The following is a 13,479-nucleotide window of genomic DNA, read 5'->3' as shown; positions in this document are numbered from 1 at the left end:
AGCAATCCTCCTGCCTCGGCCTCCCAAAGTGCTGGGATTACAGGCGTGAGCCACTGTGACTGGCTAATTTATTATTACTACTTTTTGCTTTATAGCTGATAATCCACAGGATTAGCGCAGTTGGGAGAAAGAGAGAGATTCTCTCCTTTAACCAGTTTTTCAGAAAATGAGACCTTAAAGAAAATGCAAGAATTAAGACTTCCAGCTTTAGAATATCCAGGGATACTTTTTTTTTTTTTTTTTTTTTGAGACAGAGTCTAACTTTGTCACCCAGGCTAGAGTGCAGTGGCACGATCTCGGCTCACTGCAACCTCTGCCTCCCAGGTTCAAGTGATTCTCCTGCCTCAGCCTCCCAAGTATCTGGGACTACAGGCACCTGCCACCATGCCTGGATAGTTTTTGTATTTTTAGTAGAGATGGGGTTTCACCATGTTGGTCAGGCTGGTCTTGAACTCCTGACCTCAGGTGATCTGCCCTCCTTGGCCTCCCAAAGTGCTGGGATTACAGGCATGAGCCACTGCGCCCGGCCCAGGGATACATTTTTGTAAATCTAGACTGGAGTCAGTGGACAGCTCCTCAGGCAAAGGGAGAATAGTAATACTGGTATGAGTTTAGAGATGATCAGTGCTTCATTCATGCCATTTTTACCTGTCTAGCAGTAAATCACAGTCCTGATCTGTCAGAATTCACTGCCAGAACTTCTTCAGGTTCCCTCCCCATCAAAACTGAAATTAGAGGAGGAGAGGGGGGCTTGCATTAACTGGGAATGTCACCCAAATGGAAGGGGAGGGAAAAGGCGTTGCAACACTCATGTGCCCAACATATACCTACACCATCCATGCCACATTTGCAGGTAGAAAGAGATGACTTCAGATACCAGGGAAAGCAGATGGAGATACACATATTGGAGGCCCAGGCTTTGGGGGATCAGCTACTGTTCCTTGAGCTCCTTCAAATGTAAACACATAGATTACAATTGAAAGACCACATTTTAAAATCGGCCATATTCTTTGAGCAACTATGTATTAAACGCCTGCCTGGCATAGAAGTTCAGGAACTGGTGGAGAAGAGGAGGGGAGAAATGTATCTAATTGAACACCTGACTGTAATAAGCATTCACTAATTATTTGATAAATGAATGAATGGATGGATGAACAAGCCTTTAAAGAAAAAGGAACTCAGGCCTGGCATGGTGGCTCACACCTGTAATCCCAACACTTTGGGAGGCCAAGGCAGGCAGATCACTTGAGGTCAGGAGTTCGAGACCAGCCTGGCCAACATGGTGAAACTCCGTCTCTACTAAAAATACAAAAATTAGCAGGGTGTGGTGTTGTGTACCTGTAATCCCAGCTACTCAGGAGGCTGAGGCGGGAGAATTGCTTGAGCCCAGGAAGCGGAGGTTGCAGTGAGCAAGATCACACCACTGTACTTCAGCCTGGGCGACAGAGCAAGACTCTATCTCAAAAATATAAAATAAAATAAAATAAAATAAAATAAAATAATAAAATATAAAATATAATAAAATATAAAATAAAATAAAATAAAATAGAACTTGCTATTCCTCATGTTAAAATATAACGCCAACAGGACAAAGCATTGTCCTGTTGGCTGAGAAGGTCGTCACAGCCACGTTAGTTTCTGGTTTTATCCTCAGGCTGAGCCTGCTCTGCTCCCAGTCATGGGACTGGGATTTAAGGAGTTGACGGTCTCCAAGCCTTGCCTGGTTGTCTGCAAGTCTAAAAGGGGCCAATAACCAGTGGTGGGCTTCTGTATTCAGGCCCACCATTCCACCAGCAGCCCAAATGACCCCCGCTCAACACAGGCAAGACCACAGGCCCTGGGCTTGGCACAGTTCCTGCAAATGCAGAACAGCCCTCTTTATTTCAGTCTCCAGGCTTCTGGCCGGCAGGGAACACTGCCCAACTGTGAAGCGTTTTATAGGATTATAACGGGCTGTGCCGAAGGCAAGTTCTGAAAGACACTTTGTGCCGTTTCTTTGAGTGAAGCTGCCTGTTAGAGCAGTGTTGTTCCTAAACCCATAAACACACACACAGGCAGAATGGGGAGCGCCGGGCTCCTGGGGCCACTTAGCTTGGCGGCATTGCAGGGCTGGACCAGCTTCCCTCAACTGTGACACTAACCTTAGGGATATGCTTGGAAGCCCTCCTGCAGCGCTGCCTGTTTTCTGACAGTCTTTGATCACGGACACCCCCAGATAGAGTCCCAGGCAGATTGCACAAAACCCAAATCTGTCAATGGTGGAGCAGTGCATTACATATGGGGAAGGTGCTGAAGTCAGGGACCAAAGGTGGAAATTGCATGAGGTCAAAAATACTCCTGAAAATTCATTAAATGCCTCAAGGACCATATACACGGCTTGTATACACCCAAAATTGCTGGCTTGAGTTCATAGGCTTTGTTGTACCAAAAATATATGTTTATAAACACCAGAATCCTATTCTGGGTGGTGAGAAATTCATGCTATAAGAAGCTTGGAAGAATCAGACCACCCAAGGGAATTCCAGATTCCCATCTTTCCTTTTGTAGCTTATGCTTTTTTGCAGCACTATTTAAATTGTTACAGGCCATTAGCAATCTCTCTGCCTCTGTCTCTTTCTCTTTGCCTAGCATGTATAGTGGAAAAGAGATATGTTTGCCATACATATGTTGTGTAGCCCTGTGTATTTATTGATTTTTATGGCTCCAGTATCTTTTAAGGAGAGCAAAGAAATGTTTTAAGAGAAGATGGATACAGCAGCCTTCTCATCAATCAATATGACTGTTCATTGCTCTGCAATAGTTGGGCTTCAACCTAAGTTGCACTTTAACATTTCTTTGGAGGCCAGGCACAGTGGCTCATGCCTGTAATCCTAGCACTTTGGGAGGCCGAGGTGTGCGGATCACTTGAGCTCAGGAATTCAAGACCAGCCTGGGCAACATGGTGAAACCCCATCTCTACAAAAAATACAAAAATTAGCTGGGCGTGGTAGCATGTGCCTGTAGTCCCAGCTACTTGAGGGGCTGAGGTGGGAGGATTGCTTGAGCCCAGGAGGTTGAGGCTGCAGTGAGCCAAGATCGTGTCACTGCACTCCAGCCTGGGCAACAAAGCGAGACCCTGTCTCAAAACAATAAAATAAAATAAACATATTTCTTAGGGTTTGTTTACTGTTACACTGGACTTATGGTATGTCAGACTCCCTGCTTGGCCCTAAGGATACTGTGATGAGCAACCCAGTCCCAGGGCTATCAGACTTCACCAGGGTGACTATTTTCTTCACCAGGTGCTGTAAGTACATTTTCCAACTGGAGAACAAGGTCCAGCAAGCTCTTTTGGGGGTTAAAGCCAGTGGCTTTGATGGCCAGCGTCTTCTAGTTGAGATAGTGGACTGTGAGGGCCAGAAGAGCAGGAAGAGGAAGGGGAGTAAGAAGTGGCTCAGGTACTTGGGCACAGGTTCTTGGTGACCAGGCAAGCCCTGAGTGAAGCATGTCTCTGCCTCTGGCCCTGACTTTGGCTGCATAGTTAATCAGGGGCTACTTGGAGATGAGGTTACTCTCACACCCCCACCAAGCTTGGCTAAGCTTTTGGGGCACTTGTGTGAGCTCCCCATCAGCACAGCTCAGGCTAAAATGATAAAGTTGTGTTCAGGAATACAAATAGGAAAAATCAGTGGTTCTGAGGTGCTCTTTCCTGCCCCATACCTCTTCTTAGGCAGTTTTCTTCCCATTGCTTCAGGTTGTCTATAGAGGGAAAAAAACTCAGGTGCTCTCTTCAATTTCAGTTGGAACCTCTACTCATTCAGGAGCTTCATTTACATGTGTGGTAATAACAGGCTGGCTACACTGGGCCCAATTCTTTCTGCCTCCAAAGGCAGTCTGTCTGCACTAGCTGGGTAGGAAAGTAAGTGGATTTAGTGCCAGGGTGTGGATTTGATACCTGGGATGAAGAGCTGTGTATTATCAGGTGTCCTGCCTGAGAAGTAGGAACTGCTGGGTTCTGACCTCAGCTAGAAGCAAAGAACATGCAAACAAGGACTAGATATCACCATTCCCACTATCCCCTGTATCCTCAGGAAGTAAAAACAAAAGACAATGTCTCAGTAGATTACCACCTGATGTAGTCATGACTTTCCACACGAAGAGGAAAAAGATTCATCAGTGCAGTCTACAAAATAACTTTTGAGAGATGATCATTTTAGGGCTGGGCATGGTGGCTCACACCTGTAATCCCAGCACTTTGGGTGGTCGAGGCAGGTGGATTGCCTGAGCTCAGGAGTTGCAGACCAGCCTGGGCAACATGGTGAAACCCTGTCTCTACAAAAATACAAAACTTAGCCGGGCACACTGGTCCAGGCCTGTAGTCCCAGCTACTTGGGAGGCTGAGGTGGAAAGATCACTTGAGCCCAGGAGGAGGAGGTTGCAGTGAGCTGAGATCATGCCACTACACTCCAGCCTGAGCGACAAAGACCCTATCTCAAAAAAAAAAAAAAAAAAAAAAAGAAAAAGATATAATTTTAATATTAAAAAAGCTATAATTTCCCAAGTAGTGCCATGAATGAAGATATTTTTCTTTTTTTCTCTTGAGACGGGGTCTCGTTCTGTCACCAGGCTAGAGTGCTGTGGTGCAATCATAGCTCACTGCAGCCTTGAACTCTTGGGCTCAGGCAGTCCTCCCACCTCAACCTCGGGATTAGCTGAGACTACAGGCATGCACTACCATACCCGGCTAATTTTTAAATTTTTTGTAGAGGCAGGGTCTTCCTATGTTGCTTAGGATGGTCTTGAACTGTTGGCCTCAAGCTACACTGCTGCCTTGGCCTTCCAAATCATTGGGATTATAGGTGTGAGCCACTGTACCTAGCCAATTTTTTTTCCTCTTTTCTTTTTTCTTTTCTTTTATTTTTTCTCCTTCCTTCCTTCCTCTCTCTATTTCTCTTTCTTTTTTTCTTTTTCTTTTCTATTTTTTCTTTTTTTTTTTCAGCATCTCTGTCACCCAGGCTGGAGTGCAGTGGTATGATCTTGGCACACTGCAACTTCTGCCTCCCAGCTCAAGTGATCCTCCCACCTCAGCCTCTGGAGTAGCTGGGATTACAGGTGTGCACCACCATGCCTGGCTAATTTTTTGTATTTTTTTTTTTTTTTTTTTTTGTAGACACAGAGTTTCACTGCTGCCCCGGCTGTATTTTTCTTACAAAAAATTTTACAACATGAGCTATAAGCTTAAGTCCCTTTTGTTCACTATCTTTAATTCTTTAAACCCAGGTGCCTCCCTTCAGCCATAGGGGAACTGGTAAAAGCTTGCTATGGATTCTTCTAGACAGCGTTCAATGCTATTTACCCACAAATATGTCTCTATAGAAAATATATGATATTCTGTGGTAAACTTGTATTTTTTTTTTAACATAAATGGTATTGTATTGTGCTTAGTCTGCAATTATTTTTAAACTGAGTCTAATACATTGGAGATCTTTCCATGCCACATCCATAGACCCATCTCCTTTTTCACTGCTGCTAAGTAGTATTACACAGTGAGTAAACTTTATTTAAGCACTCCGTATTGATGGATATATTACCATTGTTTCCAGCTACTTTTTATTTTTTACTGCCCCAGACAGGGCTGGTGCAAACAACCTTATAATCAATCGCCTTCTTGGGTATTTCCAGTGTCATTGTTTCTCAAAAAAGGATCCAGAAAGGTGTGGTAGTGCCGGGTCATCCATGCAGAGCTTTATACTTGAAGGACGCCCTGTCAGATTGCCCTTGAGTGTCAGACAGCCTTTGAACATCCTAGTCAAATTTAAAAGTGGGTGCAAAGGGAAAGGTCTCCAGGGAACTTTCCGGGGTGGTGGAAATGTTTTGTATACCGACTGTGGAGGTGGTTATACGGGTGTTTATATTTGTCAGAACTCAACAAACAGTACTCTTAAAATGGGTTCATTTTGCCATTTGTAGATTATACTCCAGTGACATTCATTAAAAAAAAAAAAAAAAAAAAAAAAAAGCCTGGGCGACAGAGCGAGTACGAGACTGCGTCTCAAAAACAAAAAAAAGCGTGCAGTGGCCTGGGAAGAGGCAAGAGAGAACACCACCCCTTTCTAATGTGGGCTTTTACAACGCTCGCTTTTCCCCCAGGCTCCTTCCTGCCGCCGGGTGTCACTAGAGCCTCCTTTCTCCCCGTCGCCCGGTTTCGCCCCAGCCTCCTTTCTACCCGCAGCCTCTCTCACCGGAGAGTGCCAAAGAACCCGAAAGGACCTATCACGGGGTCCGCCAGCCCCGCAATCGCGGCCCACGCTCCGCGGGGGCGCTCGGAGTCGAAGGCCCGCTGGGAGAGAGAGGTCCCTCTCCACCCTCCGGACCGCCCCACGCCCCTCGCAGCTCCAGTAGGAGTCCGTGCGGCGGCACGTGGGCGTGGGGCGGTGCGAGCCGGCGGCCCGCCCATCTCCACCCATCAAGGCGTGGCTGGCACAGCCCCGCCCACTCGGCTCCGGAGCCCAGTCGAGTCCCGCCCGGCTGGAAGCCGGCTGTCGGTGTCCGTGTCGCCGCCGCCGCCCGGCATCGTGGAGCTGGGGCCCCCTTTCGCCTGGGAGTTTTGTAGTCGCCTAGGGTCAGCGGTGACATCCCAAAGGGCAGGCCCGGCAGCCGCCATGGTGGCCAAGGATTACCCCTTCTACCTCACGGTCAAGCGGGCGAACTGCAGCCTGGAGCTACCCCCGGCCAGCGGTCCGGCCAAGGACGCCGAGGTAGGGCCGCGCCCTGCACCTGGACCTCTAGGGGCCATCTGCCTGTCTCGTCTCCCTCCATCTCCCACTCTCTCGGCGCCCGCCCGGTGTCACTGTCTCTGTTTCCATCTCTCACTTTCCGTGTGTGTCACTTTCTCTACATATCTCACACCGTCTTCTTTGTGTCTCCCCGTCGCCATCTCTCACCCTGTCTGCTTTTCTCTAGCTCTTTCTCTGTGGACCAAACACTAGCTGCCCCCTCTCTCCCTGTCCCTCTACCTGCCGGTCTGGAAGCAGCCGCCTCCTTGCTTTTGCAGGGCTCTCAGACTGTTCATCTTCTGTCTGGACCCTCAGAGAGACTTTCTCCTACTTGTGAGCAAGCCCCAGTGTCAGGGAAGGGCTACCCTTTAAGCGAGTTTCTTTTTGCCTGGGATGGGAGAGCAGAGGGAAGTTCCAGCCCTCTCACCTGTCAGACTTGGCCTTGCAGCCTTTTGGCAGCAAAGACAGGACACAGCACCTCTGCCTATCACCTGTGGCCAGTGAGGGTCAGTCAGCCGAGGGGCTGGGGCTAACTGAGTAAATTGGAGTGTCTCCCACATGGATCTTGAAAATGAATTAAAGTCCTCAGGGCAATGGAAAGCTGCCTTGGAACATTGGAAACATTTCTCTTTCTGGGAACTTTACTGTGCCTTGCGGGCGATGTGAAGGAGTGCTCCCAGGTAATGTTTAGTCTGCCTTTTCCTCTTGCGTGTTATTTTCTCTGGCACATGGCTCAGTGGTCTTAAAGGTTGGGTTCAGCTGGAGGAGAAAGCATCCCTCTCTTTGAGGGTCTTAGGGAATACAGTCGCTTTCACTAGATTACAGCTTTGCTGTGGTCAAGCTGCAGTGGAACCCACAGGACCCAGGTGGTCATTGCCACTCATGCGTGTATCTGGGAGCTTTCCACTTTCCCACACCTCACTCTGCAAACATCACCACGGCCACCAGGGAAAGGCTGAAAGCAGGTGTGCATCCGGCATTGTCACAGCATTCTTGAGGTTCCACCCACTCACCTTCCTTAGGTCTGCTCAGCTGTATGCACTTGGCTCACTGAATCATGTATATTCAGGAGCACACCATCAAAGATTCATTTCCTCTAGCAAGAGCTGCTCCAGGCTGACAGGACTCCAAACAGTCTCTGGTTGTATTCAGCTTTCTATAAGCTGAGCACAAACTAACTTCTCCCTCACCTAAACCCAACCCCACAGCCCAGCTCAGTTTAATATTATCACAAAGAGTTTTTGTTGCCAGCAGCTGTGAAAATGTGATGGCCCTAGTGGCATCTGGAGTCTTATTTAAGGTTTGATATGGCAGCACCTGCATAGAATTCAGGTTGGTCAGGCCTGGAATGAATATAATATTTTTTCAGTGGGAACTTCCTAATTTCATGAGCATAGGAGCAGCACAATTGGTGCCCGCTCTAACTCCTTTTGTAAGGAAGAAAGGCATAGCCAATGTAATTAATAAATTGAAGTGGGCCAAAGAGTGAGGATAGCTGAGGACTCTAACCAGTCCCTTCCTACTATCACTTAGTCCTGTGTTTTTGAGTAGTTTAGCTAAAGGCTTAGGCAAAACTTGCCTGCTTAATTTTATTCTTATACATAGAATATTGATATGTCTATATATCATAAATATGATGAAACTTATCACATGTCAAATATTTTCTTCATTGGTAGCTGGATCTAGACTATACAATATGACTTATTTTCCTTGTATGGGGATATCCTGGTGTGAGAAGTAAGGAAGGGGTTGGAATAGTGGGGTTTTGTTTGTTTTTTAGTGTTTGATTTAAACACTAAATCAAGTATGCTTTATACACTTTGAGGCAGAGATATCTTTTGACTTCATTGATGAGCATATCATTTTCTGATCTTGGAAACTGGCAAAGTTGGAAAAAGAGACCTAAGTGAGTTTAGGGGGTAGTTTTCTGGTTTCACTATCAGTGCAAAAGGCGGCTAACCCTTGTAGGCCTAGCTTCTCCATAAGCAGTTAACTAAAATATATTTTCCACCAGTAGGTGTCATCAGTATTCGTAAATGTTTAAAAAATAGCATTCACTTGTCAGCCTTTTGAAAAACATGATTATATAATTGTTTATAAACTAGGCATTGACTGTTAATTCCTCTGAAAGTATTTTTTTAAGAGTGTTTGTTTTCTTTGTAGAAAGAATGTGGTTATAATAAAAAGAAAAATGGATCTATCCAGAGGCCTTTCTAGGAAAACAGGACTTGTTGACCTTCAAAGTCCCTTGCAACAGAGCACCTGCGCCCTTTAAACATTTAATGGCCGTGTGTAATGGCTGTTCCTTCCGAATTTGCCATGGGTAGGACAGTGCACACAGCATGGCACTGGCAAGTGCCTTCTAGCATTCACTCCTATCCTTGCAGCAAGTGAACTGGGGAAAGCCACTTAGGAACAGGCAAGCGGCGTTGATGTACATTTGATACCACGCACTGAGTAAAAAAATATGCAAAAATAAGCATTCTCTTAAAAGTAAATAAAAATTCTACTCAAGATTTAAGTGATTTGTAATTTTTTATTTGTGGTAGTTTCCAGTGAAAGCAAAAAAAAATGATATTTTAAAAATGCATTTTTATTTTTTTAAATGATCTATTTTAAGCTTTTGAAAATATTCCACAGGGATTATAATATTGCTGTCTGTTAGTATAATACTGCCTTTTAATGCTATTTCTTATGACATGGGGATTTGAGTTGGGTGGCAAATGTTTAATTTTAATATCCGTAATCCGTGAGATCCTGCTGGCTATAATCATTAATTGTGAAATATAAGGAACTTAGTTCACATGGCTGTAGACTTTGTGGATGAAAAATGTGGTATGATATGAGCATTAAGCTTATTTCTTCTAATCTTCGATGCAGCTTTGTTCAGTTTATCTGTTTTTGTATTTATTGGTCATCTACTTCCCATGCCAGGAGGGACTGGTCTATATAGGTGCCCTAAACTCCTGATCCAATCACTAGAAGAAAATGTGTTACCTCTAATGAATTATCCTGAATGTAAGTTAAAAATCAGTATTTCCCTGTAGTGAGGTTTGCTTTTTAAAAAGAAGGCTTAAAAAAAGATGTGAAGAAAAGGAAGCAAGCTCAGGTAAGGTGGACACATTGGCTAAGGAAGCTAGAGCCTTGTGAGAAACTTTTAAGAGTTTTAGGTCCAGTTCATTTTTAATGAAAATACAAAGAGATGTTTCTGTTATTTTTGAGAATATATCTGACAGCTTGGTGGACAACTTACTTTCGGTTTTAAAATTTACCATCTTAGATATTGGTCAGATTAGGCCTGATTTAGTTAATGATATTTGTAGCCATTGCTTTTGACTCTCAGCAGTTTTTCAAAATTTGTAGCGCCATAGACCATAGGCCTATCTCATGAATAGCTGAATACTGCCCTGGGTCTCCAAAGTATAGGTTCTGATTTTGACTTAGCCAGTAGGCTTGCATGACCCTAAGAATAATGACATGCACCTAGAAATGACAGAGCTCTGTTCCTTTTCTAAGTCTACTATGTCTAGTGTCTCACTTGAGACCCCAAACGTGTTGTAAGGTTAACATAAAGTTTGTACTGTTCTCTCCACTTTATGAATAAGGACACTGAGGGGAGGTGATTTACAGAAAGCTGCAAAGAAAATCAGAAGCTAAGCCAAGATCCAATGCCAAATTTCCTGATGGATTCAGTCCAGCATTTAATATCAGCGTCCCTTGTAGCATCTAAGGGTGTTTACCTCTGTGGGATAAAAGGTGGAGTGGTAATACAAAACTTAATAGACATGCAAAATACTTTAAAATATTATCTTCTAAGTATAACCTTGAGCACCTTACATAACTGAGAAGGTATCCTTTAAGGCTCACTTCTAAAGGGCAAGGTGAACCCTATGCTCCTGCCACGATTTATGCCTCTATCAGTCAACATGTGCATTTTAAAATTGTATGCACCTCGGGCTGTACTCCTTGAATGTCAGCTGAAAAGCTAAAGGGTTACTGGTTTCTAGTAATCTGTACATTTCTTGGAATCTGTATCATATTGTATTGAACTGATAGTATACCTGAACAGCCACATGAAACTAGTCATAAGGAGTTATTACAGTTAGAATCCTGTAATTTCTTCAGATGATTAAATAGACTCCAGGAATCATATGACCTCAGAGATCTTGCTGGGTGGAAAGCCACATGGAGCTACCCAGAAAAAGGCCATCACTTGCTGTAGGATCTGGTTATGGTCATTGAGCCATCATTCTGAGGCTGTTCAGTTGGAAAATTATTTTGGGAATCTTGGTCCTTAAAAATGCACATGAACTAGCAATAGAAGAGGAAAATGTGTTTACTTTACATGTGTACATTTAATGCTGTTCAAGGGCATTGACTAGAATAAGACTGCCTGAGTCTCAATGCTGTCTCCACCACCTGCTAGTGATGTGGCCTTGAACAAGCTACTGTGGCTCTCCAAACCTGTTTCCTCAACGGTAAAAATGGAAATGATGAGAGCTCTAACTCCTAGGACCATAGTGAGGGTCAAATGAGATGTTTCATATGCACTGCTAACCATAGTGCCTAGCATGTAGTAAGTGCTCAGAAAATGTCATTATAATTACGACCTTTACATCTCAAAACAGATTCTTAAAATGGTTTTAAGAAACATGATGATCACCAGTCTAATTGCCTGAATGCTGTTTTACACACAGCAGTGCATTAGGGACTTTACTGTAAGTCCCTTAATCGTCACAGTAATCCTATGAGGTTGGTATTCATATCCCCTTTTGTAGAAGAAGAAACTGAGGCTCAGAACAGGTAGTGGCTTTCCCAGGATGGCTTTAATACTGGGTCAAGGAGATGAGACTAAAAAACCAGTTGACCCTGAAGTCTGTACTTTTCCAACCACATCACATTGCCTCTAAGTGACTAAATCATTGGTTGTCTCACCACATAACATGGGAAGGATGAACCCACCTGCCCCAAAAAATTGCCTGATGCTCGAAGGCCCATTTTTTCCTGTCTGGTTAGGAAACCCCACCGTTAGTCAATGCTTCTGGCAGCCCACTTCATAGAACGGCTGCAACTCACGGGAGTGGGGTTTGCAAGCCCCCATTTGGGAGGGTTTGAGCAATCTTCATTTTGTGTTTCTCAAGACCAAGGAGGTGGTCTTTGGCAGAATTCTGCATGCTTACCTCTGGAGGTGACACCGTTAGTTCTGTTAGTCATTTTGCTTATCTATATTAACCACAGGCCTTCTGTGTAAACCAATCACTGGAAGGCCCAACTACCATCTGGATATTTGCAAATTGTGTCATTTTCTCAAGACACCCTGTGATTGCCCATAAAAATCCTGGACAGATGCCACTGTTTTCATAACTACTGAAAGAAAATAAATTACTGATCACATCCTAATTGTGCAAAGCCCTGTGTAAATGTAATTGTTATTGATGGTGTGTGTATCTGGAAGGGCTACTTTGTGATGTATGTGTGCAGTTGCCTTCCATAATTTGTCAGCCTTGATAGTGGGTAGAGGTCACACACAAAATGAGGAAATTGCCATGACCGCATTGCCATTTCTTCTTATATTGGCTCATGGACTGTCAGGAGTGAAGGCCAGAGGTTTCTATTGCCTTCCTTTTTTTTTTTTTTTTAAACAAGTTGACACCAGTAACTAGTTTAGAAGAGGCTGTGTCACGTCCAGTGTAGTGGCTCACAGCTGTAGTCCTAGCACTTGGAGGCTGAGGTGGACGGATCACGAGGTCAGGAGTTCAAGACCAGCCTGACCAATGGTGAAACCCCGTCTCTACTAAAAATTCAAGAATTAGCCAGGCGTGGTGGCACACACCTGTAATCCCAGCTATTCAGGAGGCTGAGGCAGGAGAATCACTTGAACCTGGGAGGTGGCGGTTGCAGTGAGCCGAGCACCACCCCAGTCTGAGAAACAGAGCAAGATTCCATCTTCAAAAAAAAAAAAAGAGAGAGAGACTGTGTCACAAGTTAATCAGGAAAGGTTTCCGAACATTCTACTGGCTGGGAAAGGAGTGATTCTTTTTAAGTCTGGAAACACTTGTGCCCGGACTTTCTGTTTGGACCATTGTGTCCTTTTGAGAGAAGGTAGCCCTGATTATTAGTAAATTTCAGTTAATTGGAGCTGAACCAGAAACCTTAATGGTAAGTTCACTAGACTTTTTTCTTCTTTCTGGCACTTAAGATGAGGAGGAAAGGAGTAGCAAAACAGGCTTTTTTTTTCCTGAGGATTTATGAAACAAACAAATCCAGCCTCCAGGAAATGACCCAGGGTCATTGCATCAGAGGACTTCAGAGTGGGAAAGGCCTGTTGAGAACATGTAGCCCAATCTTATCTGCTGCCAGATCCATTCAATCTCTGCTTAAACACCTCCAGGGACAACATTTTAGATTGTATACAGTTGGCCCTCTATATCCACTTGTTCCATGTCCACGGATTCAACCAACCGTTGATCAGAAGTATTTGGATCCCAGGACTTTGGGAGGCAGAGGCAGTAGGATTGCTTGAGTCCATGAGTTTGAGATCAGCCTGGGCAACACTGCGAGACCCCATCTCTTAAAAAAAAAAAAAATCAAAGAATTCACCAAGTGTGGTAGCACACACCTGTAGACCCGGTTACTTGGGAGGCTGAGGTGGGAGAATTGCTTGGGCCAGGGAGTTTGAGGCTGCAATGAGCTGAGATGGTGCCTCTGCAACCCTAGCCTGGGT

The 13,479-nt window shown here is 44.6% G+C and overlaps 1 protein-coding gene across 7 annotated transcripts in view; it reads left to right on the top strand.

Moving 5' to 3' along the window:
* The window catches only part of ARHGEF3 (Rho guanine nucleotide exchange factor 3), a 339,677-nt gene that overhangs the window by 254,747 nt on the left and 71,451 nt on the right, over positions 1-13,479 (top strand). The window contains exon 1 of one of the 7 annotated variants that reach the window (XM_050781169.1): positions 6,477-6,737. The exons of 5 other annotated variants lie outside the window; for them this stretch is intronic. In XM_050781169.1, coding sequence (XP_050637126.1) covers positions 6,642-6,737 — 96 coding nt within the window. In that variant the 5' untranslated portion in view covers positions 6,477-6,641. Of the gene's footprint in view, positions 1-6,476; positions 6,738-13,479 lie in introns of those variants that run through there. One more of the 7 variants, XM_050781159.1, reaches the window with a different exon arrangement.

Source organism: Macaca thibetana, chromosome 2, assembly GCF_024542745.1.
Source record: "Macaca thibetana thibetana isolate TM-01 chromosome 2, ASM2454274v1, whole genome shotgun sequence".
Lineage (NCBI taxonomy): Eukaryota > Metazoa > Chordata > Mammalia > Primates > Cercopithecidae > Macaca > Macaca thibetana.
Note: the sequence above shows the minus strand (reverse complement) of the source record. Positions and strands in the feature narration are given on the sequence as shown.